Here is a 27,956-nt window from a genome sequence, read left to right on the forward strand (position 1 = left end):
TGGTTTTTGATGCAATGCATAGGCTATTGGTGTACATGCTTGAAAGGATCTTCACTGTAACAGGAGAAATTAGGAATCTCTGTGGCAAGGAACAAGTACCATAGGTGCAAGTGCAATGGTTGGATATTTTAACCGTTTACCAGGAGGAAAACTTCCAACACAAAGTTTGCCATTCATATGTCTTTAATTCTGTTCTTTTGTCCCAGGGAAAAATGTAGAAAAGAGCAGCCAGAAAAATTAGTCTATGGGTTAAGAGGCCATTATAATTTAGAAGATTGTAATGCTATAGATCTGATGTGTGCTAGTGAGATTTGACCATCAAACATCCCACAGTAATCTGGAGTCACACTGCACCAAGAGTCATGTCTCACTACAACCTAAACATGAACCAGTAAACCAACCTGCCATTGCACCGTAATGACGCTTAAAAACGGACAGTGAGATGGGTTGGATTGGTGATTGGTTGTCCAGTGTGTAATCTGTTATTCCAGTTGAGGCTAAAATATGAGTGACCTGACATTTGACTGGTGTCCTCTGGTGTGTGAGGATGCAAACACAAGCAGGAGGGTGCTGAGTGGGCCTACTAATGTCACAGAGAAGAAGGAAAATGAGCTTTCTTTGGTCACATGTTCTCGAGTTTACAGACAGTAATGTGTCCTCTTGCAGTTTTCTCGCACAAAAAAAAAGCTAGCAGACTCTTTAAATACAATCCCAGAACGTAACACATTTGATAGCAGTGGAGGCATACAGAAATGAAGGGGGTTGGTGTGTAGAGGTTGCAGTGATGGGTATCATGCATTCATGCCGCCTTTTGTACAGAATTTTCTGATTGAATATAAAAACAGATGACGGATTGTATGAAGTTCCTCGTTTTGTGAGAGAGTTCATGATGATCAGGATTGGCTAAGATCTTGTGGGGATAAATACATGCTTTTATGAAACACGAGAAAACTTTTAAGGACTGCATCTGTTGGCTTTTAAACAAAGCTTTCCGCTGCCGATTGTAATATGATTGAGTTGTTCATATTAATCAGAAACTAACCATTGTAGCAGAGTCGGGGTGCGCTAACAATCTATGTACCACGGCAGATAAAATGATCTGAGAACTTTTTGTGATTATTTATTTGTGTTTTTAAATGTTTATCTGCTCTTTGGCAGAGAGCACATGACTATGCGTGTGCAGGGAACAGGGTGAGCTGCTCTGGAGTCTCTAAAGGGATAATCTGCAAGGCTGTGATTATTTCAACCACGCAATTGATTTGAGCTTTTTTCCGATGGGTTCTTGGCATTTTTTTCTGTTTTGTTTGTTACTCAAATGTGTTATACTACCTGAAATATGTTTGTAATATCTTAGGCTAGTACCAAAAAGTTTTAAGGTTTTTTTTATTTTCTTTTGGTTTAATTAATTCATTAAAGATTTTCAACATAATACATTTGTCTTAAGTCCACACGGGAAATGCTTGTTTGATAATGCTGCAGAGAAAGTCATTAAAAATAAATAACTGGTCTGCCACTTTGTTACAAAAGAATAATCCATTAAAATATTCCAGAATTGCAACAATATTCATAGAATGTGTGGGCATTTACAATATGTCACAGCCAGTATCTCAGGATGGTTCAGTGAAATGTATCACTTGATAAAATGGGGTTTAAAAAAAATGTTAGTTTCTGCAAATAGTAGACTCAAAGTTAAATACAGTGCTGGTTTCACCACAGATATACAGAGAAACACAATGTTAGGTTTTCAAGCAGTGGATGTGGACCGCGGGCAATTGGGTGAAACTGGTCTCAACACACCACGATGGGGTCGAGCCAGCGTTCACTGTAGCGTCCCCTTGCTGCCTCTGCAGCGTTTGTTGCCCAGATGCCAAATCTTTGCCATAACTCGCTCCTGGAGTGTCACGGCACTGAAGTCCATCGTCTTCAATTGAGGCAGAGCAGAAATCACACGATTCCTGAATGCACAAAAATACATAATCATGCCTGTGCACTAGATAGTTTAGATACAATCTGTATGTGAAACTAAATGTTGAAAGCAGACCATATCTTCACTTTACTGGTGCTACACTGTATACTATATATTGTAATCCCACGAATCATGAGAAACCAGGTCATTTGAATAGATTTAACCAGCAGCCCCTCTGACTGTGTGTGTGTGTGTGTGTGTGTGTGTGTGTGTGTGTGTGTGTGTGTGTGTGTGTGTGTGTGTGTTGTAAACGGTGTTGCTGTGCAGACTAGGTTGTGTACTGTAATATGAGCTTGATCTGCATTCAAGCACCTGTTATGCACCTACGTGTTTGCGAAGCATTTGTGCCTCTCATAGACACAATGTTATTAAACTCATTCTGCCCCTCTACTGTATGACAGTAGGGAGTGCTGAATTTGTCAGCAGTTGTGGATTATTACTGGAGGCTTATTGTCACCATGCACATTCTCGTTAAGTTTTAATAAAGAAGCACACAATGTCTGAGTAGTGAAAGTATCTCACATACAAACATCTTACAGCTAAGCAAGACTTGTGTCTGGGGCAAATTTGAAGGTAATTCTCAACCTGTAAGCCTTGTTGGTATCGATAATATTTCCATGCAGAGTGATTGTATGTAGATATGGTAGCACTTCCAGCTTGTCCACCTCTGACAGAATAAAAATGTTATTGCCGTGGAGATACAAGACACGCAGTTCATGGAGCTCGCACAAAGCCTGGAACACAAGCACACACACGTTGCAGGTTTACTGTGATAGAAAAAACAGCTAAGCGACTGTTTCTGGAAAACACGCTTACTTGATCTATGTGTGATAACTTGTTGAATGAAAGGTCCAGCCAGGCGAGCTGTGACGGCTCAGCCAGGAAGTGGTTTACAGTCCTCTGGAGGTTGTGAAGGTCAGCGACGTTGTTGTTATTGAGACGAAGGGAGCAGCTTAGGTACTTCATCTTTGAATTTTTCTTTAAAGGTCGCAGACTGCTGCTGGGTTCCTCTGTCCATGCGTCTGAGAAGTTTGGTTATGCATTCATTTGGTGAATCAAATGCTTAGGTTTGTATTTTTAGACATTACAAACTATTTACAGAGATATACTAAAATGTCTTCTTCAGTTATTCTATATGATTATGTTAAGTATACTATAGTTCACTGTAATGCACAGCTTTTAAGGTACAATATGTCCCAAACAGAGTAATGTTATAGCAAAAATATAGGAAGTAAAAAAAAAAAGTACTCTAGGAAAGCTAAAAAACCTGTGCTACCTTCCAAACTGCTGATGTGTTTGAAGGATAAATCCACTGGAGCTCCGTACATATTCCCACCTGGAATAGATTCACTCACCTGTGTGAGGACGTAATGATGAATCACTGTAGAGTCAACTGACTGAGTAATCATAACACACAGTTAATTTAATCAAACTGTTCGGAAAAAAAAAACATGCATAGCTTGGTTATAATTAAGTTGCTGACATTATTGGCTATATCCTGGATTTGCAATACACTATCTGCAGTTATTGGGTTCTGCATCATTATGCTATGAGACTGATTAATCAGAATTATCATATACATTACATTAAATGACATGTAATTTAGCTGACGCTTTTATCCAAAGCGACTAACAATAAGTGCATTTAACCGTGAGTACAAACTCAGAACAACAAAAATCAAGAAAATATACGTACCACTAAACTACGAAACGTTATAATGGCAACACGCTGTTCAGCTCCGGTTATCCAGAAACCCGTTCTCAAGGTAGCAAGCTACGCGTACATTTACCTGGCGAAGAGAAAACAATGCGTTTCCAAGGAAACGAACAGGTAGATTATGGGATTTGTAGTGAGGGTTTATATATATATATATATATATATATATATATATATATATATATATATATATATATATATATATATATATATATATATATATATATATATATATATATATATAGGTTTGTGTGTGTGTGTGTGTGTGTGTGTGTGTGTGTGTGTGTGTGTGTGTGTGTGTAAATAGATAACAATAAAAATGCATTTCCCCACTAATTTATGTATACTGTACTATGAATATTAATAATTTCTTAATCAAAACCATTTGTTTATATCACGGTGTGTATGACGTTTCTCTCGTTTGATAGAAATACTTTTTATTTCTACTCCGGCGTACACCGAAATCCACTTGGGGGGGCGGAGTCGGCAGTCTGCACCAGTTTTAGAACTGGTTGGACCCGCTGCATCAGACTGACGCTGACGCAAAAACAAGTGCAACGTATACTCTACTTCCGGCTTTTAAACCAATGAACGTGGCTTATTTTCAGACGCGTCTTTAGCTGAACACGGATTGGCTGGTTTAATCTTCTGCCACCGTTTTTGAATTTTGTCTGGATTCTCATGCGACTGTGTTTATCTCGTAGCTGTAGCTTCGTGGAGAAAGACGCAGGGACTGCATGTCTTTTCACAGGACGGATAAATACGATACAGATAAAAGGCCAACGTCTTCAAAGGTGAGTCACTGCTGGAAAGCAACATGTTGTAAAAATATCTATTTAAGAATGAACTAGCCTTTAATAAATTACAGCTGACGTTACTGTAACCAACGAATTTTGGTTAATGTTAGGGGCATACTAACTTTAGCTCAACGCGACGGTCTGACTTTAAACTAACGTAACTTAATTAAAGTTATCTTAGCTAGTTGTGGATATCAATATGTGAATGTGATTAAGCACAGCTAAATGTAGCGTTATATGTGCTCGTTCGTTTGCTTGACAACGCAAGAGAGCTAATACGCTTGTTTAGACTCTTTTTTTTGTCTTCCAGGTTGAAATCTCTTTGAGATAGCTCAGGGTTCAGCCAAGATGGCCATTAACTTGGGTGTTAAGGCTCTTCTCAGCTGGGTGAGTAGATAGTAACGTGCATTTTATTGTGTAAATGCATTGACTCAAGCGAAGCTTGAAGTCTGATGGATTGTATTAGCGTTTGATCAAGTAGATGGATGGATTGTATCTAACCAATTTATCAAATTATCTTTTTGCAGGTCAATACCATAAAACTGTCTGAAATACCGGTAACTATTTCCGATTTAAAAGATGGGGAAGTCCTACTGGAAGTTATTTTTAAGCTGTAAGTAGAAGCAATGAGTTGAAATGCTTGCCTTGTGTAAACAGGGAACGGCCAATGACTGTTGAAACATGCTTCTCCTGTTAGCATTATTGTTTATTTTTTGGGGAAAAAAACGCCATTTGATTCAAGTTTCACCTTTGTTTCATCGCAGGAAAAAGGAACCCAATTCCTGTTTCAGCAATTCCATTGAGGATAGATTCAAGGTTATTGCAGACTTTGTGGAAAGTGAGTTTCTTCATGTAACCTTTTTAAAATATGCCTATTGGGTGTGGTCTGAATGTGTCCTCTTGCACCTGTACAACTGCCAGACAGTGTAAAGAAGACAAACCTTGAGAATCACTTTTTCTCATTTACTCTTAAAGTCTCACAGTTAAGACGGATGTTGTATATTGCTTGGATAATAATTATTTGTATTTTTAATTTATTTATTAGAGGATTGCAGATTTAGTTCAACCAAAGGAACTTCATTGTCTTGGGACAACATAAGAGGTGGTATCAACCTAACCACCGAAATTGCAAAGGTACAAGACTTAATAAAAATACTAAAAATACTTAAGAAAAACAAAGGCACCTTCTCACCCATTCTTTGTGTTACCACCAGGTGCTTTTGCTGCTTGTATACCATGACATAATGAATGAACGCTTGACTCTGAGCATGTTGGAATGCGACGTAGAGGTAAGCGTTCCCTGATTTGTTATTAATTGTCATGTGTGTACCAATGAGATGCATCACATGTTGTGCTATCAATAATTCTGTGTTAATTTATATATATTCCCACTCATCTGTTAGCGAGAGATAGCAAACCTAACGGGTTCCTTTGTGATGGAGAGCGACGGCTGCGTTTATTTAGGCAAAGGACTGGACGCCCATTTGTCAAAGAAATGTAAGTGAAATATTTGTTGAATCATTCATTTCTTCATGCAATACCATAGTAAGAGACAGTAGTGTCACACACCTTCTGCTGTATAGAACCAGCTTGCTTGTTAGAATGCAAGCTGTAAAATGTATAAAATCGTGTTTCCTCATAAATTTCAGATTTGCCTGTTCCCCGCGAAATATTTGCGAGATCGGAAACCACCTCGTCCTCCAATGTGTCGACCGTCTCGTCATTTTCAGATGACGAGTCCCCCGTCTTCCACCGCACACAAACAATCCAATTTCTGGACATGCAAACTGTGGCTTCTTCCTCAGTCAGGTACCAGTGTCAATTTGAAGGTTTTCAACACAGTGTTTATCATATACATGAAATGTGAAGGCAATTTTAAGTACACAGTAATCAAAACATTGGTGTGGGTATTGATCAATTGAAACTCTTTCCGAGACGTTTTTCACATAAACATTGTTTCTATTCTTTCATGTTTCATTAACTATGACAAAATGGCTCACTTTGTGCAGTTGCATTTCATGACAACATATACTGAACATACTGTACATGCTATGGTAGTCATTTTATATCCATTTATGTAAATCCATTGGCTGTTATTGTGATTTGACTATTATTCTTAACCTTGCCTGATCTGTTTTTATTCCCACAGCAAGTCTCCTCTGCAGGAAATTATGAACACACCGAAATTTCAATTGAGGAAGGTTCAACGGCAGATGATCAAGGAGAGAGACTACAGAGATGGGTTGGAGAGGGAGCTGGCCAGCAAACTTGCACTCATTGCACAGAGAGGTACTGCATTTAAGTATTTGGATAAAAAACATTGTTATTTAGTTTGATTTAAAAAAAAAGTTCTGTGCATTATAATGTTTTCTGCCTTTTCGTGTATGTTTTTTGTTTCTCTTCAAATAAAAGGATGTTTTACACTTACCGGTACTTTGTTTTCATCAGAGTCCCATATTAACCAGTTGCAGTATCACCTGGATAAAATAAAACAAGAGGAAGATGATCAGGAGAACGTTATCAGGGAACAGCTCAATGAGCTTCAGACCAAGAACGACATGTAAGTATCCAAGGGTGGTGATTCTTTTCTTTTTGTCGAGCTGTAATTAAGGCTTATTTATTAAAACTTCACAGAGCTAACAGCATGAAATATGTTTGTTAAACTTGCGTTTGCGAATATTATTATTCGTAATGCAAGTCGTAACAGCTCTGCTGAACTTATAAATTAAGGGTGGTTTGATAAAATATAACATTGTTCTCGAAGCAATACGATAATCTTTCACAAGTCTCACATTTTGCTGAAGAAATGATTTATTTAATTATATAATCTGTCCAAAACAGTAAGAATTTGTTATGAAAGTAATTAAAGAAACTGTTTTTCTATCTTAGGTTACAAGTTCGTCTTAATGACATGTTAAAGCAAAATAAAGACTTCAAGAGTAACTCCTCACTTATGGAGCGCAAAGTGGATGAGCTGTCAGACGAAAATGGTGTACTCTCATCCCAGGTAAGGAAAAAGTTTTCTCTGTTCAATGCAGTCTCTTTTCCAATCTCATCTGAAGTGAGTAAACAATCAGTAATAGTCATGTGCCAGTTGAACATCCTTTAAATAGTTAACATCATTAGCAAACATCTCCTAAACTAAGATGTAACTAACATGCTTGTACATTTGGGGAATATGCAAGTCTGAGTGGGGTTAACACGAGTAATAACCCTTTCACAGTCACATGTGTCAATGTTGGCATCAAAACTTTAACTTGGTACAGATTGTAAAGGCTTTCTTTTAATATTTTTGCAGGTGAGAACTGTGTGTTCACAGCTGGCCATATTTGAGGCAGAAGTTGGCAGGCTGACAGAAACCCAAGCATCCGCTCAGGAAGAGTGGAGAAGCAAAACAGGCCAGCTACAGGCTGAACTTACCCACGCTACCTCTGAAAAGGTAAATCAGTCACAAGAAATGCTAGAAACGGATTTTATTTTATCTTTGACTCTGATTCCGGTTGTATCCGCTTGAAGTAAATTAAACAATCATCCAAGTTTTGTCGTGATTAGAATCAATATTCTACATTTCCATTACTGTATTGAATTGTCTTTCTTCTCAAAGGGTTTCATAATGTAATATGCTCCTCTTTGTTTCTCAGGAGCTACTAACTGAACAAATTCAGATCCTGCAAGGAAAGATTTCTTGTTTGGAGGAAGAACTTAAGAGGGCCACTGAGCAAGAAGTGGGAGAAAACATGGGGCCTGTAAAGGTAATGTGATTCTATATTTAATTCAGAAAAGCTTGTTCATCAAATATAATTAATCTATTTTGAATTAGATGGCTACTAATTGTGTTCTCCTCTTTAATTTATAGAGAGAAATGTTTGACTTTGAACTCGATGGTTTAAAGAATGAGCTGGAGAGCACATTTTGCTCCCTAAAAAAGGCTGAGGTGGAGATTGTGGCCAAAACACAGCAGCTGGCAGAGTATCAGCACGAAATTGATCAACAAAAAGAGCTCCTAAAGAAACAGGAAGCCCAAACTGATGCAATTATTCAAGCCAAAGATGACATTTTAGACAAATTGAAAAAGGAGATCACTGAGCAGAGAGCAGTCATTCAGCAAGAGATCCAGGATCTCAAGAATCAACTTGAGCAAGTTGAGCAGCAGAAAACTGAGCAGATGACCAAACTACAACAGCAAATTGCTGCGTGTGAACAAGAAATTGAAAAACTAAAGGAAATTAAGAAAGAGAAGGAAGGCTTTTTGCTCCAGACTGAAGAAAATGTGAAATATCTTGAGACAAAGTTGTCTGCTGCCAGTTCTCTCTTGGCTGATAAAGACCAACAAATTGATAATCTCACAAAAGAAGTTTCCATTCTTACAGATAAAACCCAAAACAGCAAAAATGAAATTCAAAATAAGGAGGAAATGCTTGCCAAATTACTCCTGGAGAAGTCTAATGACCAAGACATTTTCTGTAATAAAATCCAGAGCCTAACCGCCCAAGTGGAAGACCTTAGCTCGTTTCTCAAACAAGCTGAGCAGGAAATTCAACTCAAGCAAGACCTACTGTCTAAAACCCAACAAGAGAATGTCCAACAAAGAGAGGTACTCCAACAACAGATTGTAACCTGCGAAGAGGAGATTCAGAAGTTAAACAAAGAAATACAGATAAAAAACAAACAGCTTGATATTCTCAAGAAGGAAAGCTCTCAACAGTCTGAATTGCTGGCGCAAGAGATTACAGGTCTCAAAGGCCAACTAGAACATCTGAATAACTCGCTCAGAAAGACTGAAGACCAAGTTCAGACTCATAAAGATATGCTTATACAGCAGGAGCAGCAAAGTGCTCATCAGACAGAGGCCCTGCAGCAACAACTGTTTGCTTCTGAAGAGATGGTAAGGCGCATGAATGAGGAAATCCAAACTAGAGAAGAACAGATGAACGTTTTGAAAACTGAAAGTTCACAGCAGTCAGAACTACTACATAAAGAGATACAAGAGTTAAAGAAACAGGTTGAGTGTCTTCGTTCCTCACTGAAGAATGCAGAGAACGATTTGCAATCCAAGGACGATCTGTTTGCTGAACAGCAACTGCAGAGCACTCGGGATATGGAGTCACTTCAGACACAGATGGTATCATCTCAAGATGTGGTGAAGATGCTGAATACAGAGATTCATGCTAAGGAGGAGCAATTAATTCAGCTAAAGACTGAGAACACTACACGTTCTGAATTGCTCAAGCAAGAGATTGAAAGTCTGAATGAACAAATAAAATGCCTGACCAATTCTCTTGAGGTCTCCAAGAACCAAACTCAGGCCAAAGAAGATTTGATGGCCAAGCAGGAGCAAGAAAGCTCTTTGAAGATTGAGACACTTGGAAAGCAAAGTGCCGCTCTGGAGGAGGAGGTCAATCGACTGAGGGAAGAAATCCAAACTAAAGAGGGTGAGGTAGACCTGCTTAAGGTCGAGAGCTGCAATGAGTCACAAGTGCTACTCAATGAAATCCAAACTCTTAAGGACCAAGTCCAGAGTTTGAACGAATCCTTGAAGACTACAAAAGAGCAGGTTCAGGCTAAAGTAAATCTGCTTACTCAGAAAGAAATGGAGATTTCTCAGGAAAAGGGACAATTTGAAAAATTGATCACAATATCTAAAGAGGAGGTTAGCGGGCTAAAGGAGGAGATCCATACTAAAGAGCAACAACTGGCCACACTAGAAAGAGAAGGCGCCACACATGCTGACATGCTACAGCAAGAAATCAATTGTCTAAAAACACACCTCGCTGAAATGGGTGACTCCCTCACCAAACAAGAGCAGGATGGTGCTCGTGAGAAGGAGCTTCTGCAGCAGCAACTGTCATCTTCTGAGGAAGAGGTGAGAGAGATGAAAGAGGAGATCCAAGCTAAAGAGGAACAGATGAGACTACTGAAGACTGACGGCTCAGTACAGTCAGCTTTGTTGCATCAAGAAATACAAAATTTAAAGAAACAGGTTGAGTGTCTTCGTTCCTCACTGGAGAATGCAGAGAACAATTTGCAATCCAAGGACGATCTGTTTGCTGAACAGCAACTACAGAGAACTCGGGATATGGAGTCACTCCAGACGCAGATGGTATCATCTCAAGATGTGGTGAAGATGCTGAATACAGAGATTCATGCTAAGGAAGAGCAATTGATTCAACTAAAGACTGAGAACACTACACATTCTGAATTGCTCCAGCAAGAGATTGAAAGTTTGAATGAACAAATAAAAGGCCTGACTAATTCTCTTGAGGTCTCCAAAAACCAAATTCAAGCCAAAGAAGATTTGATGGCCAAGCAGGAGCAAGAAAGCTCTTTGAAGATTGAGACACTTGGAAAGCACAGTGCCGCTCTTGAGGAGGAGGTCAATCGACTGAGGGAAGAAATCCAAACTAAAGAGGGCGAGGTAGACCTGCTTCAAGTCGAGAGCTGCAATGAGTCACAAGTGCTACACAATGAAATCCAAACTCTTAAGGACCAAGTCCAGAGTTTGAACGAATCCTTGAAGACTACAAAAGAGCAGGTTCAGGCTAAAGTAAATCTGCTTACTCAGAAAGAAATGGAGATTTCTCAGGAAAAGGGACAATTTGAAAAATTGATCACAATATCTAAAGAGGAGGTGAGAGGGCTAAGGGAGGAGATCCATACTAAAGAGCAACAACTGGCCACACTAGAAAGAGAAGGCGCCACACATTCTGACATGCTACAGCAAGAAATCAATTGTCTAAAAACACACCTCGCTGAAATGGGTGACTCCCTCACCAAACAAGAGCAGGATGGTGCTCGTGAGAAGGAGCTTCTGCAGCAGCAACTGTCATCTTCTGAGGAAGAGGTGAGAGAGATGAAAGAGCAGATCCAAGCTAAAGAGGAACAGATGAGACTACTGAAGACTGACGGCTCAGTACAGTCAGCTTTGTTGCATCAAGAAATACAAGATTTAAAGAAACAGGTTGAGTGTCTTCGTTCCTCACTGGAGAATGCAGAGAACGATTTACAATCCAACGACGATCTGTTTGCTGAACAGCAACTGCAGAGCACTCGGGATATGGAGTCACTCCAGACGCAGATGGTATCATCTCAAGATGTGGTGAAGATGCTGAATACCGAGATTCATGCTAAGGACGAGCAATTGATTCAGCTAAAGACTGAGAACACTACACATTCTGAATTGCTTAAGCAAGAGATTGAAAGTCTGACTAATTCTCTCAAGGTCTCCAAGAACCAAATTCAAGCCAAAGAAGATTTGATGGCCAAGCAGGAGCAAGACAGCACTTTGAAGATTGAGACACTTGGAAAGCAAAGTGCCGCTCTTCAGGAGGAGGTCAATCGACTGAGGGAAGAAATCCAAACTAAAGAGGGCGAGGTAGACCTGCTTAAGATCGAGAGCTGTAATGAATCACAAGTGCTACACAATGAAATCCAAACTCTTAAGGACCAAGTCCAGAGTTTGAACGAATCCTTGAAGACTACAAAAAAACAGATTCAGGCTAAAGTAAACCTGTTGACTCAGAAAGAAATGGAGATTGCTCAGGAAAAGGGACAATTTAAAAAAATCATCACAATGTCCAAAGAGGAGGTGAGAGGGCTAAAGGAGCAGCTCCACATTAAAGAGCAACACGAATCTGTGCTTCAGCAAAAAATAGAAATCTTGGAAATGGAACAAAAAGAAGAGAAACTCTTGAAAGCGAAAGAAAAAGCAGAGGAAATTGAAACGCTGACGCGAGACCTGCAGGAAGAGCTCTCAGCGAAATCGGTGGCTATGGAACACTACAAGGCACAGGTTGGTCATAACGTAACACAATTTGGTTTTAGTGCTTACTTGTTTTGCACCGCAGTTTCATTTGTATACTTGTTTGGTTTGTCTGTTTGGTGTTGTCAGACAAGTAGTTTGAACTAAGACATTCATGCGAAGATATGTTTTCTTATCACAATGCCGCAGATGGAGAAGGCAGTGAGTCATTACAATGGAAAGAAACAGCTTCTCCAGGAAAGCCATGGAGAGGTGGTTGAACTCAAGCATTCCTTGGTGGTTAAAGAGCAAGAAGTAAAGGCTACTACCACGGAAAACCAGCTGCTTCAACTGGATTTGGACAAGGCCCAAACCAATGAGAAGGCACTTTTAAGCAGGGTGGCTAGTTTGGAGGCACAGGTTGGTAATGTTTTTTTGAGACGTGAGAACAGAGACACTGTTTCTTTAAAATACTGTTAAAAACAACAACATTGAAACGTTTAAATTTCAAGGAATTTTGATTGCACATTTGCTGCTGATCTTAAATGTTGTTCTCTTTTTATTTTTTAGCTGGCTTTTGCGGACCGTAACCTGCGGGAACAGAATAAGATTCATGGTTACGAAAGAAGTGCAGCAGGGTCGTGTTACTTGGAGGTTCCCTTTGCACACTCAGGTGTTGACACAAGAGCACAGGTGACGAGAACCAAGAGCTCCGACAGCTTGGACCAGAGCTCTCTGGAAGACTCTCTGAACAACACAAGGTAATACACCTCTCAGTTAAGTAGCATGCCATCTTTTAGGGCTGCAGCTACTTTAGTTAATCATGTGAGTAAAGCCAAAATACTACTAAAACATCCATTCAAAATGTTATTTCTTTCTAGTCTTTTTTTTTGTGCTTTTTTTTTTTTTAAAGAAATGGTATATGGATTATTTTCTGGTCATTTGTTTGCTCTCCGGGTATGTCGGCTGTAACGATAGCGGTATCCAGTATTTATGCTACAGCTAGATATGCGAGGAAATCTTCGTTATGTTAAAACAAATTTTGATTCAGTTTCAGCCACATTTATAAGTTCAACTTGCCTCGAAAGTGTAGTTTTGAGGTTAGGAAAAGATTGTAGTTTTTCACTCTAGAGTGGTTCAAGTAAATACAAATGAACAATTCATGCCATAAATATGACACATTGAACAAATTCAACCAAACCAACTTTTTTACCTGTTTAATCGTGCAATTTTTGACTTTTGTCAAATAAACTTGACTTTGTGCCTCACAAGATGTTCCCATTGTCCTAATGTCCCTGAAGGTTGTCTTTTGGCCTTGATAATTATTTTGTTTCCCGTGCTCCCAACAAAGTAAACACTGAAGAGCCATCAAATCTTAAACCGGAGGCCAAGTGTGACTATATTGTGACTGCACTCTTTTACAATACTCTTTCTTACTCTTTTGCAGAAAACTTTCAGCGCCTGATGTATCAAGCACACCGCTTGTTCGCAGTTCAGAGCGTTTGGCAGCCAAACGCAGAGGTCTACAGGCGGACTCACTGGAAACCCTGTATTTTACACCTATAAACACTAGACAGATCAACAGGTATGTCACACAGTTTCACATAATAGCCACCTTATTTTTTTAGGAGGTTTTTCTGTTTTCATTCATTGAGTGAGTGAGAGTGGTGGCTGTTCAATTTAAAGACACTCATGTCTGCAGTTAGGAATTTCTTATCTTTACTCAGCCTTCTTTGAACTACATTACCTTTTTATAAAAGTATGCTCACATGTGTTTAGAAAATATTGTTGGGTTTATATATGGCAGCCTTTTCTTGTTTGTATTCCTTGTATTTTTTTATTATTTCAAGACATCAAAACCTTTAATCAGTAAAGTCATATTTCAAACTGAATGTAAAAGTGCCCTGTCTTAACGAAACACTTGTATGATTGCATTTAACTTGTCTCTTTGAGACCAGTTAAAAATCTTGATTAGCTGAAACTATAATCAGTTGTTAGTGACAACAGCTTTTAAAGCATATGACTGTAGAAGTAATTCAATATACAACGTAAACGTATGATTTACAATTGTTTGAATACTTTTTAAGTATGGCTTATAATAATGTGAGTTATGCAAGACCCAAAAGGTGTCCTGACTCCAGGTCATAACCATGCAGAAACTAATACTCCACCTGCAGCTCCCCTAGAGTTCATTTTTTGCTGGTATTTAAAATGTGTTTTTATATTTTATTTCGAGGCCATTTTCGGAGCTTATACAGACAATTTCCTGATTCTAGTGAAACCAGAATTATTGTGTTTTCTCCATACGCTCCTATTGAGTTCTTTTGGTTTTCAGGACAGAGCAAAGAATGGAGATGGATTCAACCTGTAAAAATCCAACTTCATCTGTAAAACGACGCAGGACCACACAGGTTATTAACATCACCATGACCAAGGTGGAAGATTCTCACTAGCACACTTACTGCATGTTCACAATAATGCACACGCTACATTTGGATAATCACAATGGGTTCTTTCTCACTATTTTTCAAATGTAGTCATTATGATGACATTGGATTATTTGTGCATTTTAAAAGGTTCAGCCCACTTTATTTCAACTCTTAATTTGTTACATTTAACATTGCAAGGTTTGAACCATCCTGCTATAACTATAATTGTAATTAAAGAACTCTGTGTACCCTTCATGTTGTTGGGAGTACTGGTCCCAGTACACTCTAGCAGTGTAAAGATTTATTTAAATGCCTGAACCCAAATGTTTAAAATTGCCCTTTTTGAAAACATTTCCACACCTCAACTCAAGTATCATTGTAGCCATAAGTGATTGTTGAACTCCTATCGTAGAAAACACCAGGCAGCAGTGAAGATGAGACCTTCTACAGTCTGCCCTCTGCTCGCTCCCAACCAAACCTCTCCAGTGCTCACTCTGCACGGCCCGTGCCTTTGGAGCCGTTTGACACACCTGCCAAAATGACCAGCTCTGCCAGCGACCAGCTCATCGGTCTTCCAGGTTACAGACGCAGCACAATCCATTCACAGCGTAAGTTTCATGATGTATCTTTAAAAAAATTAAAAAAGGGACAAAATTGAGATTAAACTTTGAATTGTGAACATTTAGAAGGCAGATGTACTAGTAATTACTTACTTACCCAGATGGGTATTACAGTTGGTGTGTACGTAACTCTTTTTTTTCTTCTTTTTTTCTTTTACATCCGTTGTTTTCAGCTGCTAGTACGTTCTGTGCGGGGGTAGAGAACGAGCCCGAAGGGGCACCTGATGATTGGCGGAGGATTGCTGAGCTCCAGGCCAGGAACAAGGCCTGCCTTCCTCATCTAAAGAGCAGCTACCCTGTGGAGTCCGAAGTTAGTAGAGAATGACACTTGCATGCACACTGACCATGACAGGAATACAGTTGCATAGTAGGAGTCAGAACAGTGTAAAAATAGAGAAATAATGCACAGGGGATTGTTGTGGCACCAAAGATACATACGAACAGTGAGCTCCTCATACAGTAAGTCACTACTGTAAATACGATACTGGCCTAAAACCAGATTCTCCACCAGTAGTCACTACTTCCCTCAGCAACTTCAAATGGTTTTAGTTGTTGACCACTTGAGCAAGCGAGTAGTTGGGCAAATTCCTCGTTTAAACATTGTAAATGGACTGAATTTATGTAGTGCCTCTTATTCAAACGTACACACACCAATGCAGTAAGGTACTACACAAGATGCAGGCCTAACCCTCGGGTCCAGCATATTGCCGTAATCAGAAATATAATATAATGAAACTTAGTGTTACAATTGATTGCGCTTCCTGAAAGTTTTTTTTCTCTTCCCACTTGTTTTTTATTAACTCTCTGTCTCTGTTCTTTTAGACTTGCCGTAGCAGTACATTCGTTTTCACAGACGAAGAACTCCGTATGGGTGAACCATCTGACACAATCCGTCGGGCGTCCATGATGCCTGGCCAGCTGCACGACTCTCTAGCCTCCCATCGGCACTCCTTCATGCCGGGATACTCAGGTGTCGCTGCCAGTACCCGTTCACACCGCCTGTCTTTGATGCCTGGCCAGCTGCCGTCAAAAACTGTCGGCTCCTCTCAGCTGAAAGGCACAAAGCGTGCTTCATCGACCTTGTCGATGCATCAAACTTCACCTGAGGTTTGTTCCCATTCAAACTTACAGGAATATTTGTTCAGGGGTCTTACGGTCATGGAAAAGTCTGAGACAAAAATTTATTCCCAAAAGATTTGAAAAAATGTCATGGAAATTTGTTATGTTCATTTACACTGAGTTCTAAATAATTAATATGCTTTTAAAAGAAAGACACAAAAAATATAAGCATGCATACAGGCATGTATATAAATGTTTAATCTTTTAATCAAACTATTGTCTTATTCATTTGTGTCATTTAATGTATACTGTGTATGCTTTCACAAAATGTTTAGTCATAGAACTTTGGTTGAAAGTCATGGAAATCCATTGATCAAAATGTGTATGAACTTTAATGGTTTAGCTTGACTAAAGAAAAGTTGATGTTTCATAGCCTACAATTTTACATAATTATTTTCCTTCAACTTATTGACAATGTAGTTACTTGACGTTTAGAAATACAAATTGACTTTTTAAGTCCTACAATCATATCCTGTCAGAAAGTCCATGACTTTTGCACTACCCAAAAGATCAAGTTTGAGTGATCAGTGTTAAAAATGTTTGTTACAGGAGTATGTGAAAAGTGGACTAGCACTTTTTGTTAGCGTTCTCCAGTAACAGTGGTCTGGCTTTTGGATTGGTTTCTTATTTCCTTAATAATCTGAAAGCTTACTCTTAATGCTAATATAAATGACCATGAATCGGAAATTGAACTCCCTGAAACCTTATTTGTTAACATGTCTCCCTTTTTTTTCTTCTTCATCTGACAGAAAAAGGTGAAGGCCAGCTGCTTCCCACGTCCACTCAGTCCCAGAAACCAGATCAGTGGCCCTTCAAGCTCTCGCCTTCACCCTGCCCTCAGTCCAGTGAGTTTATTATACACACGCACCAATAATTTTGGTATAATTGGAAGCCGTGACAATGACAAAATTATTTTATTTGTGTTTTTATGATGGAACACAATCTAGAGTGTTTTGCATGTTTTTCTAAGTTCCACCTACAATGTTCTCTCAGGCTGATCGGAGGCAGTCTATGGCGTTCAGTATTGACAACACCCCTAAAAACAGCAACTACCTGAAGAAAGGGCTGAACAAACTGCGCAGCTCCACCAGAAAATCCCCAGGCAAAAGTTTAAAGAAGTCTCCCGCTCAGACATCTGTGCGCAAGTGCCAGGAGAACATCCACTCTGGAGTGGTCCGAGCAGGCAGGATTGGCTCCTCCAAGTCGCCCCAGGTGGCATCCAAAGCACAGAAAGCTACCAGCAGGTCTGCAAAGTCTCCTCTGACGTCTAGCGCTCGCAAGGTAAAAACACACAAGGACAAAAGCATTCAGACTTTTACAGGCCACACTAACAATAATTGTTAAGGTTGAGTTGTTTCTGTCGGCATTTCATTTCCCCAACGCCGGCCTGCCGCTTGTTGTTTAGTGGCAGGGGTGAGAAATCTGTTTAAATGAAGTGCATATGAGGCAGCAAGTATGATGAACAATCTCTATCAGCTCATAATCAAATGGCAGCAGGTTGTGAAGATGCTGTGCTACTGATTTGTTGAAATTGTTCTTTAACTGCCTGGTTGTTACTTTACAGTAACGGTACCAACTCTTTTGTCTGCACATATACAGGTGTACCTAATAAACTGGTAACATTGCATTGATTCATTTGTTAAATCTAATAGAGGTGGATTATATGTGGCTGTCCCTCATTCATTATCTAACCAATTAAACAAAACTACATAATTGTGAAAGAAATGTGTTCGGTTTTTACATCTCAGTAATTGTTTTCAGACGCATGTGTCTTTCAAGGAAGAAAATCTTGCTGGAGCTCTGGAAAGGTCATTAAAGTAATTTTGTGACTGGCAGTTTGTTTCCTTACACTGTCTGGTTGTTCTCACGTCTTGCCGTAAAAAGTCACGGTGTTTTCATTTATATAACAACCTATGTGGGGTCCACATGCATCTGTCACACAACACAAACCGCATGTGATTTCCACTTCCACTCATTTTTTGTTGTGTTAAAATGTTTCTCTGTGAGCCATGGTTTAATCCAATTTTTCATATTTTCTATTCCACAGATGATGAGCAGGTTGAAGGTGTGAGGACGGGTTCCCAAATTGGATTCATAATTGTCTACAGTTCTTCGTGATTATACTTTTATTTTTTTAAATCCTATGGTGTCATTTTTATTGTTGACCTTCAGGGCTTTTCATAATCTTGTCTTAATCTGATTGTATTTCTTCTGTATTATATTTACATGTTTGTCAATAAAAATATGTTGAGCCTTTGCCTGGTCCAGAGCTTCACTTCATGATTTGATATACACATCTGTCAGGGCATCAACATGCAGACACCACCACTTGTAACAAAGATGGATTATTATTATCGTTCGCCCCCCTTACGGTCCCACAACTACCTCTACAAATCCAAGATTTATGGTACCGATGGTTAAGAAAGTGTCTTCTTGAGTTAATTCTGACAGTTTGGTTTTAGTCAGGTTATCTTTTATTAATAGAGATTTGTGTTATAATGATTGAGTTGTCTGTGAAAATGCTGTGATGATAGAAGATCCCCACAGTCATCCATAATTCAACAATTACGATTCATACAAACCTTTGTAGAATATTGCTGTTTCTTTCAGCCATAGATATGCTCTAAAAGTTTTAATCTTCTTTTATTGAGAAACTATTAAATTTCCGGTATGCCATTTAAAACCTTCAGAATAAAAGGAAACTTTCGTTTTTGTGGTTGGTCATACTTTGTTTAGGAAAATACAGTCTACTGATTGGTGTAAATAGACTCGAGATTCCGTGCACCTTTTTTTATGAGGGGCACTGAATAAGAGACCCACAATGTAGCATCAATTAATATGTATGCATATTTATTGCACAAGCTGTCGGTTTAAACTGTTTCCGCACACTGATATTTACTCTGTAGCTGTGTAAGATGCTCAAAAAATGCTCAAATGCCTCCCTCACGGAAAGTCGATTATGAGTATATATTTCATGTACACATTAGAAACTGATGAGTAATTTGATACATGTATGTGTGCATTATTGAGCCGTTTAACGTTTTATCGAAATGCTTTTATTTTGAAGTGGACCGGAAGTCGTGCTGTTGCCGTTGGCGGTACAGGAAAAGACCAGAAACCGAAAGTTAAAGCTGACAAAACGAAGAGGAAATAAGTTGATGTCGACGGCCGAAGATCGTTTTAATTATACTTATTTTTGGCTAGTAAAAGTTGATTAATATCAAGGCCATTTATTCCTAAACACACGATGTAATCTTATGGCATAACTAAATGTTAGCATCACAAATTCGGCGGTAAAGGACGCCCTTTATCTTAAAGAAACGTTAGTACGTTGAATGTATGTATGTATTTTGCTTAATATAACGTTAAAGTTATCGCGATAAGTAGGATTTAGTTTACATAAATCCACTGTGTTTGAGTCTCGGGCGGCCAGAGACATGGACCCGGACACTGAAGTGGAAAGGTGGGTGTCGTCGCACAGCTTTTGGGCCACGGAGTCGAGTTCACCTGCCATGTTTAATTCTCTGTCTCTCTCTGAAGACGTTAACTTACTTCCGTCGGTTGACGTTAAATCACATCAGCTAACGAGCCATGTTTTTGTTTGTTAATCAACCTCACGTTGTATGATGTCAGCGTTTGTGGTTATCGACTACCTATACAGGTGTATTTCTGTATTTATATTATCACACCCACGTGCGTTGTTAGTACACTTTTGGCCCACATGTTTCACATCTTGTCAAACTACTTGGTCTTTGGTGACATGACTTTTGATTTTGTCCATATGTATTTTTTGACATGTATCCCAGTAAAAAAAAAAGGTAATTAATAACCTATTGAACTAATTGTCACACCTTTCATATTAACATCCATTTTTCATCCCTTCAGCATTTTTACGCAGATAAATGAGGAGGCAGATAAGGAGGAGGAGAAGAAGCGGGAGAGGCCTCCCTCCAGCTATGGTTCAATGAAGAGTGATCTGATGGAGGAGCAAATAGAAGAAGAGCTTGACCAAGTCTTTCAGCTCCCGTTTCCGGCGGTACTACCTGAATCGACTACTCACCAGGGGACAGGGTATAGTTTGTGTCTTAAATATTCAACAACTATTCACACTTCCCATAGGACATGTTCCAGTAGAGTTGTACAGCTGCCAGAGGTGTGCATTTGTGCAGAGAGCGCCACATTCTGCAAATGGAAATGTGTTAGTGAGTTCAAAATCCAAGATGTCAGCATTTATTGGGTTTCAGTGTATTGGGAAATACACCGTGACACCAGGCAACTTCATGAATGGTAGATTGGTGCGAGAATCAACTTGAAATGTCAATAGTCTACATGATTATCTTTAGTCAAGTTAGAGGTTTGGCTCTTTATTGCTCCAAACATAACTTGGTCTTACCATGGAGATGTTGTCCTAAATCTTTTGCTAGGTTGCAGATGATTCGCTCCAGTTCTCCAGAGACCCTTTACACCATGACCACGCAGCAGACCAAACCACCGGGAGCTGTTGTCATTGACACCAGGTGGAAGACACGTACACACGCACACACTCACACACACTAATGATAATAGTCAGTGGAAATGTATCCATTGCTTTCAAATTCACCACTTGAATCAATTTAAACATTTGAATGAACTGAAACTACTTAAATAACATTTCAAAGTTGTAGTATGTTTATTTACACAAGTGTTGCATATCTTTAAAATGTATCTATTCCCCCAAAATGGGTGAATCCTTTGTTTGTCCTGAATCAAAATGTGACAAAGCATCATGGTCATCCTTGGGGACTGGTTGTTGTGCTCTTCCTTACCGTTCTTCCTGTTGTTTCTCAGGTCTTCTGATCTGGAGGGTTGTTCAGAAAATGATGATGATGATGATGAGGCAGATGAAATTTTGATGACTCATTCCCCAGAACCACCTGAGCCTGTTGAACCAGAAGACACAACGCAGCCTGATGAGAACAGCCAGCCAGGTCGACTTCACCCAGAGCAGGCCTTGCCCCATATATTCAAGGTGAGCGCATCACAGTTGGTCTGTAGGGCCTAATATTTTCCGTTCTTAACAGAAGTCGTTGTTTTGTTTTGACCAGGTAATGCATTTCAACTTTGCTGTTGGTTTGATTGTGATATAACCTATTAACACATATAGTACATTTTCCTATAAAAGTGTTACTGTATTTGTCACAAAATCAACTTTACTGTTCCCATTTATTACATTATAATTTAAAAAAATGTAGACGTTGAATAATAATAATAAAAATGTTTTGCTATTTTTTTATTTTTTATTTAGTCAATATGCTACATCAATGTGTGATTTAAAAAATGTATTTGTGGCATTTTGAAGTGGCCCTAAAGGTATGCAGATCATTGCTGAGGGACAACATGTCACCTTGTGTTTTTACACCTCCATCTCTGCCTACAGAGCATCCAGAATGCTGTGACAGAGCTCACCTATGAAGACCTACTCAAATTTAAGGTGTCATTTTACCAGTGGGAGCCAAAGATATCTCTACCACAGGTGATGGAGGGAGACCTTTTGGATTTTGTGGACAAGATCTTGGAGATACTTGGTAAGAAAACCCAGCTATAGTACAAACCGTGTGAACGGTACAAATGGAGCTCATAATTTAGAGTGAGCACTTTGTGAACTAGATTGTTTAAAAAGTCTAGGAGCTGGAATAATGATTGTTTCACTCACAGTACAATGTGCTGTTAGAAAAATAATGATACAGCGGAAGTACACCGGGACTGAATGCAGTCAGTAATTCTGTTCTGTTCTGCAGGCCAGGATCGTGCCCTGATGCATACAATAAGTACCCTTGAAGCTATCAAGAAGAACCAAGAGGCAGATGTACTAAAGAATAAGTGCAGTAAAGGCAAGTACACTCTGGTTTTATCTCAACACATCATCTAATATTGGTGCAATTGGTTTGTTCTCAGATATTTTAATTAAGGATGCTGTGGCTGCACTTTTGCCATTACTTTTATTTGCTATACAGACTATTTTCACCAAATTTATTTAACTTTGCACAGACTGCTTTTATTATTAATTTGTGTAGGTGTGTAACAGGTCCTAAGTTTCTCAAAAAACAGTTTATTTTATTTTCAACAACAATAAAAGGAACAATAAAAATGTCGACCATGTGCTTTAAAACCTTACTTTGATAAAAAGACATAGGAATAGGACCCAGGGTTTTGGGTTGATTGAGGCATATCTTTTCTGGTGGGAATGTTCGCAGCAGCATGAGACTATTATAACTAGGCAGAGAGGTGGTGTAGCATAAAGTGTGTTCTTCCAGTGTGAGATCCAGATTCCAAGCCACATTTTTTTTACTTTCCTCATTATCTTTCTCTACCACCAGCGTTGATACGCTATCACCTGCAGCAGAGTTTAATGTTAAAATACAAAATCATCCACGAAGGGGTCCCTCAACCCGGAAAGCAGAATCGTTTAAATAAAGTCTACATTGAGCCACTGATTTCAACCTGTGGTTATGGAGGAGTCGACCCCGCTCATGAGTTCCGAGCCCACCTTCCGTCACCTATCCAGGTCCCCAGTGCCGACACCTTCGTGGGCGTGAACAATCTGTTCCGCCTCCAGAAGGATGATGGCAAGCCAGTGAGGACATTGGTGACCACTGGGATTCCAGGAATTGGTATGTCGGTCTCTGTGGCGAAATTCTGCCTGGACTGGGCAGAACTGCGTGCCAATAAGGTGAATCAACAAACTTTTTTTTTGTTTTTTGTTTTGACTACTTTTTTTGTGACTGACACCAATTTCCTTTCCATGTTTCTCAGGATCTGCATTTTGTCTTCAAACTTTCATTCGGAAACCTCTGGCGTCTGCGAAACAACGAGGTTCCTCTTTCACATAATCTGTCGGCCATGGAAATGATAGAATATTACCACCCTGAGTGCAAAGGCATGAAATACATGGAGGAAGAGGACTGTGAATGTGTCATCATATTGGAATCATTTGATTGTTACCAAACCTCTCTGGACTGGCAGGTATCCCATCTGCACACATACACCTGAGACCCATACACATTTGTAACACTAAAAGAAATCTAGAGCCAGAATTATACCTACTCTTAACAATATGACGTTTAATATCTCTTTATAAACTGCTTCCAGTGATCTGCCCCAAAAATCCTGATCGGAGCACCCTTACCAGAAAGTAATGCATTTATTTATATGTCTGTGTTTCTCTTTTCTCTTCAGAATGCTCCAGTGATAAATGACAATTACACCAAAGCACACCCTGACGTCCTGATTGTGAATATCATTCGAGGTACTGTGCTCCGCGGTGCTCGTCTATGGATCCTGGGAAGAAGAGCTGCTGTCTCACAAATACCATCTCAATACATAGACATTGTCACAGAAATACAGGGCTTTAGGTGTGTGTGCAGATGTACTCTGTTGGTTTTGTATTCATCAGTTTTAATCTCCTTTTCTTTTGTGTATCTTATTGTATTTTCTGCTGTTTTTAGCATTGTGTTTACTATCTACCCTCTTGCTAATATGTTTGATTATGTTCAGTAATGTAATTGAATAAGTCAAATTCATTTGAACTTCACTGTTTCAGTCCTGTTTTTTCTTCTTTTTTCTCCAGTGATGAGAAGGTAGAGGAATTCCTGACCTTGCGCTTTAGCAGTGCAGCGCTATCAACGAAGATCATACGACATTATAAACGCCTCCCATCACTCATTGTATTAGCTCGACAGCCCTTGATGTCCTGGTTTGTGGCCACAGTGTTCTCGCGCTGCTACCGTTATCAGGGCTATGGGGAGCACCCCCCCAGGCTCACGCCATTCTATGTCCACATTATGATGATCCAGACCAATCGCAGGCTGGAGTTCTACTGTGGAAAGATGGACCATGAACTGGTAACGCGCATTTGTCTGTCTTTGATTGTGATGTCATAGTTCCTCGTGACTTATCGGCATAAAATAATCTTTCCATGTATGAAAGTAAAACACATTTTCTCTATCAACCATTCATTAGTCATATTTTATTTGGTACTAGAATGTAATTACATTTTAGTAATTACATTTTTACAAGCAGATTTACTCATCCATAGTTAATATTTGAAATAGGGGAATACAACATCATTGACTCTTGTACTTGCTGATGCACGCTGATACAATTGCCCTGAAAAGAATATTAATTTTATAAAGCTTGTACCTTTCAATATTTGTTAAAACTGTATAAACATAAAACATTTTAGTATCAACAAAATAAAAAGTACAGCTTGAGTGACTAAAAAATGTCATTTGTCGAGAAGCTAATTACCAGCTGATCTTCAATGTCATGCTTTGTCATTTCTCTTTGCACTCAGACATGGTCTAGTGATGAAAAGAACCTGCTCACAAAGATTGGGAAGATGGCCTTCAAGATGCTGGAGAAGAACACCAACGTGTTCTTTGAAGAGGACGTGAAGGAGTGCGATCTGAAGCTGACGGATGTGACGGTGTGTTCCGGTCTGAGCACTGAGCTCCCCGCTGCAGCCTCAGGGAAGAGGACGTTCTGCTTCACACACTTCAGCTTACAGGTGAAACGCTTTCCATCTCACTGTACCTGCGTTTCAATATTTTACTCTTCTGTATTGTAGTAATAATACACTGAAAACCACTCGACTCGCATCACTTTGTGTTTTTAGAGGTAGTCAACAAATGAGCTAATGTACACCACAAGTGATAAAAAGTATTTTAACCTTTCAAAAGAAAACATTTTAAATGTTGTAAATGAATACCAAGAGATAATGTAACAAAATAAAGAAGGACCGGCCATAAGAACTTGAAGGAAAAAAAAAAATCTCTCGGTCTTTGAAAACATTAGAGAAATCCGGCGGCTGCCGCTGGAAATCCACCTGGCAGACACTCGCAGGCAGCCAGGCCTCCAGCATAGCATAAAGGATTCACCCTAAACTCTCCCCCACGTCTTCTCTCCTGCAGGAGTTCATGGCCGCTATGTACGTCTTCACAATGTTTCACACAGAATCCAGGAACGTTCTGGATACCGCGTTGCACAAGCCCAAGATCTTCAAATTCAAGGATCAGACCAAATCAGCAGCAAGCCTGATGCAGTGTGCGTTGACGCGGACCCTCGCCTCCCCGCTGGGCCACTACGAAATGTTCTTGCGCTTTCTGTGCGGCCTGTTGTCCCCGGACTGTCACGTCAACATGCTGGAGGGGTTTCTTTACCCCCACAAATCGCCAAAAGTGGTCGGACTGGATGATGTACAGCGGCTGCTAGAACAAGCGATACTGACTGCTGAAGGAAACCAAAGGGACCGGGTGGAAAACCTGAAGGAGAGCCTTAGAGAAATGATCCAGGAACATGAGTGAGTCGGGCTCCGCTTGCGTCATGATAATCCGTTTCACTTTATAGATATGATGGATAACAGAGAGGAACTGTTACCAAGACTTCGTAAAGTGATTTAAAAATGATTTGATCGTTTACATTGTCAGTGATGTCACTGCTGCATCAGACACATTAAAATGCATTCTGGATTTTAATTTCTCCAGCTGTGATTTAAAAAAAAAGAAAAAAGAATGTAGATATGTTTGTCTGTTTTCGTCAACTGAACAGATTGGAGAAACACTTGAAGAAACAGTGACCCTCATACTGCAATATGAAACCAATGTGCCTGATCTGTTTGTATCCAAGTGAAGCCATGTTAGGTGTTTGCAATAAATAATTACTCTACTATTTTGATTGACGATCTGCAAGACCACAAAGAGGAGCTCAGAGTTCACATTTTGTCAATGAAAGGTAGTGCTGCATGTTTACAAATGGCTTCCCGGGTGAAAAGTAATGGCATAGGTGAATAATTGGCTTTCTCTTTTTAAAGCTACTACGAGAAACTTTCATTTTGTGTGGATTTTGCGCTGTGGACAAAAAGCGGCAGTGTTTCTTTCGAAAACCTAACTTGACTGCAGAATGGTCTTGACGATCTTCCCCGCCCAGTCCTGGTGCTGGTTCTCCCGTGCCTCTCTTCCTTCCAGTGGCTCCAGGAATCCAGCCTGGGCAGCGCTGTCTGTGTTGGCTCCTGGTCAGAGGAGTAGCAGCTGCTGCTGGAGCTCCGACTGCAGGTCATAAGTCGCAGCAAAGGTGTATCCACTTCAAAGTTACTTATTATACTTACTTTTTAAAAAAAACAACTTTTTATTTACACATTTTTTCAAATAACCACAAGAAAAAGTAAAAAACTTGACAAAACATTGTGAATGGCAAAAAGGGACAAAAATAAACAAACAAACAAATAAAGTAAATTAATAGGGGTCGTCAATTGCTCTTCGCTACTTTTGGACCTCTCTTCTCAGGTCAGCTGAGAGTATCCTTTCCCTTGAAATTAATTATAATAACTTATAATAACTTTAAGTTCTACCTGAAATCATGTGTGTGGGTGCATATTTGCTTTTTGTAATAAAAAATTGTTGTTCCCTCTCTTTTTTCTGCATCAATACAAAATATTTCAGCCAACTAAAGGGTGAAATCCTGCAACTCCTTGTGTTTTCTTGGTGAAAAGTTGATCCTGTGAACTTAATGTTTAAGTCATTGGTTGTGTGACTGTCTGCGTGTCCCTAAGAGTATCCAAATACTTTGAGGTAAATACGGACCATTGATAACGTGGATGTGGATACTTACTCACCTTCTGATAATTTTCTCAATGTATTTCTTGCTTAATTTACATTTCCTGCACTCCAACTAACAACAATGTAAGTGGTTTCAGTAATTTCCTTGGTACCTATTGTCTTTTACAGTCATGGGTCATCCTTAACACGTTTATGTACATTTTGGCACTTGCCATGATTATTATATGTATTACACATTTGTTTTAACCAATAATGCTTTGCACTGGTCAGGGGGTCCTTGGTTGGAAAAAAATATTTCACATGGGGTACACCACTGATTTGAAGGAATAGTGTAAAGGACCCTTTTAGTTTCCAGAGCCACATCTAGTCTTTATTCAGAATCTGCAGGGCATCAAAAGCTGCACTCCCGCAAAAGGCCATCAGATGGCAGCAAAGGCCTCTATATTGATAGTTTATAATATCTACATCTGATTAGGATATTATTTGTTATAAAAGCTGTTATCAGGACAGGATGAAAATATATTTTTCTTTTAACTAATTGCATTTTTTTAAATAATTGTTACCGAATATTAAACTGGACTGGCTCATTAAATTATTATTCAGAACCTTAAAATAACAAAAGGAATAATCTTTGTATTCACTTATGTACTGATAAAAGACTGCAGTAAAGTAAATGTTGGTTGAACGTAAAGAAAACTATTTAAAACAACTATGGTTTTCTAAAAATACCGAGCAGCAGTGATGGACAGATAAAGTGTGCTATGACCTCTAAAATGGTTTACAAATGGGGGAGAAGTGCACACAGCACACCTTAGTGGCAGATTAATCTCATCTATTCATGGGGATTTCAATTAGCATATTTCCACTTGCTCAACTCAAACCTTACTCAACAAATGAAGACTTGTTGTTTGGAGGATGGAGAGGCAAACGTGACCATGTAGTGCATCAATTCCGAGAGTTTATACCTCCTCTGCCTTCA

General features: G+C 39.3%; 3 protein-coding genes across 6 annotated transcripts; 2 read left to right on the top strand and 1 right to left on the bottom strand.

Annotated features, from left to right (window-relative positions):
* Positions 1-1,103: 1,103 nt before the first annotated feature.
* On the bottom strand, positions 1,104-3,756 carry lrrc51 (leucine rich repeat containing 51). Of its 3 annotated transcripts, none has more exons than XM_068584827.1 (5): positions 3,662-3,756; positions 3,243-3,321; positions 2,783-2,988; positions 2,552-2,700; positions 1,104-1,955 (listed from the first exon to the last, which is right to left on the bottom strand). In XM_068584827.1, exons 2-5 carry the CDS (start codon positions 3,292-3,294, stop codon positions 1,820-1,822), a joined length of 543 nt encoding a protein of 180 aa, XP_068440928.1. In that variant the 5' UTR covers positions 3,295-3,321; positions 3,662-3,756; the 3' UTR covers positions 1,104-1,819. The 3 variants fall into 3 exon arrangements, with proteins under 3 accessions (XP_068440928.1, XP_068440927.1, XP_068440929.1); XM_068584826.1 differs by having other exon boundaries at positions 3,243-3,398; positions 3,662-3,728; XM_068584828.1 differs by having other exon boundaries at positions 3,243-3,363; positions 3,662-3,693.
* A 582-nt stretch (positions 3,757-4,338) lies between these two features.
* On the top strand, positions 4,339-18,605 carry numa1 (nuclear mitotic apparatus protein 1). 2 transcript variants are annotated; one of them, XM_068584688.1, is made up of 24 exons: positions 4,339-4,476; positions 4,790-4,866; positions 5,007-5,092; positions 5,244-5,317; positions 5,525-5,613; positions 5,694-5,768; positions 5,883-5,976; positions 6,129-6,288; positions 6,629-6,768; positions 6,928-7,039; positions 7,369-7,486; positions 7,778-7,918; positions 8,121-8,231; positions 8,336-12,268; positions 12,428-12,637; positions 12,788-12,978; positions 13,665-13,802; positions 14,553-14,628; positions 15,059-15,254; positions 15,440-15,576; positions 16,089-16,373; positions 17,135-17,230; positions 17,379-17,666; positions 18,433-18,605. In XM_068584688.1, exons 2-24 carry the CDS (start codon positions 4,828-4,830, stop codon positions 18,454-18,456), a joined length of 6,813 nt encoding a protein of 2,270 aa, XP_068440789.1. In that variant the 5' UTR covers positions 4,339-4,476; positions 4,790-4,827; the 3' UTR covers positions 18,457-18,605. The 2 variants fall into 2 exon arrangements, with proteins under 2 accessions (XP_068440789.1, XP_068440787.1); XM_068584686.1 differs by having other exon boundaries at positions 14,553-14,652; positions 18,433-18,604.
* An 859-nt stretch (positions 18,606-19,464) lies between these two features.
* Positions 19,465-26,088, top strand: nlrc3l (NLR family, CARD domain containing 3-like). Its single transcript, XM_068585927.1, has 12 exons — positions 19,465-19,848; positions 20,271-20,456; positions 20,810-20,902; positions 21,213-21,393; positions 21,802-21,949; positions 22,163-22,255; positions 22,742-23,094; positions 23,178-23,387; positions 23,601-23,776; positions 23,992-24,265; positions 24,718-24,930; positions 25,334-26,088. Exons 1-12 carry the CDS (start codon positions 19,823-19,825, stop codon positions 25,724-25,726), a joined length of 2,346 nt encoding a protein of 781 aa, XP_068442028.1. The 5' UTR covers positions 19,465-19,822; the 3' UTR covers positions 25,727-26,088.
* The last annotated feature ends 1,868 nt before the right edge of the window (positions 26,089-27,956 follow it).

Source organism: Clinocottus analis, unplaced genomic scaffold, assembly GCF_023055335.1.
Source record: "Clinocottus analis isolate CAN_PGR_092001 unplaced genomic scaffold, fCliAna1.0.p SCAF_2, whole genome shotgun sequence".
NCBI lineage: Eukaryota > Metazoa > Chordata > Actinopteri > Perciformes > Cottidae > Clinocottus > Clinocottus analis.

Bases quoted from the DNA above. Each gene is read 5' to 3' on its own strand.
- nlrc3l (XM_068585927.1), top strand. From the start codon at position 19,823: ATGGACCCGGACACTGAAGTGGAAAG. The intron at 19,849-20,270 runs GTGGGTGTCGTC...TCATCCCTTCAG, and splicing joins CCGGACACTGAAGTGGAAAG to CATTTTTACGCAGATAAATG. The intron at 23,095-23,177 runs GTGAATCAACAA...CATGTTTCTCAG, and splicing joins CAGAACTGCGTGCCAATAAG to GATCTGCATTTTGTCTTCAA.
- numa1 (XM_068584686.1), top strand. From the start codon at position 4,828: ATGGCCATTAACTTGGGTGTTAAGGCTCTTCTCAGCTGG. The intron at 5,318-5,524 runs GTGAGTTTCTTC...TTTATTTATTAG, and splicing joins TATTGCAGACTTTGTGGAAA to AGGATTGCAGATTTAGTTCA. The intron at 17,231-17,378 runs GTGAGTTTATTA...ATGTTCTCTCAG, and splicing joins TTCACCCTGCCCTCAGTCCA to GCTGATCGGAGGCAGTCTAT.
- lrrc51 (XM_068584826.1), bottom strand. From the start codon at position 3,375: ATGATTACTCAGTCAGTTGACTCTACAGTGATTCATCATTACGTCCTC. The intron at 2,989-3,242 runs GTAGCACAGGTT...CAAACTTCTCAG, and splicing joins ACACATCAGCAGTTTGGAAG to ACGCATGGACAGAGGAACCC. The intron at 1,956-2,551 runs GTTGAGAATTAC...TTGTGCATTCAG, and splicing joins GATACCAACAAGGCTTACAG to GAATCGTGTGATTTCTGCTC.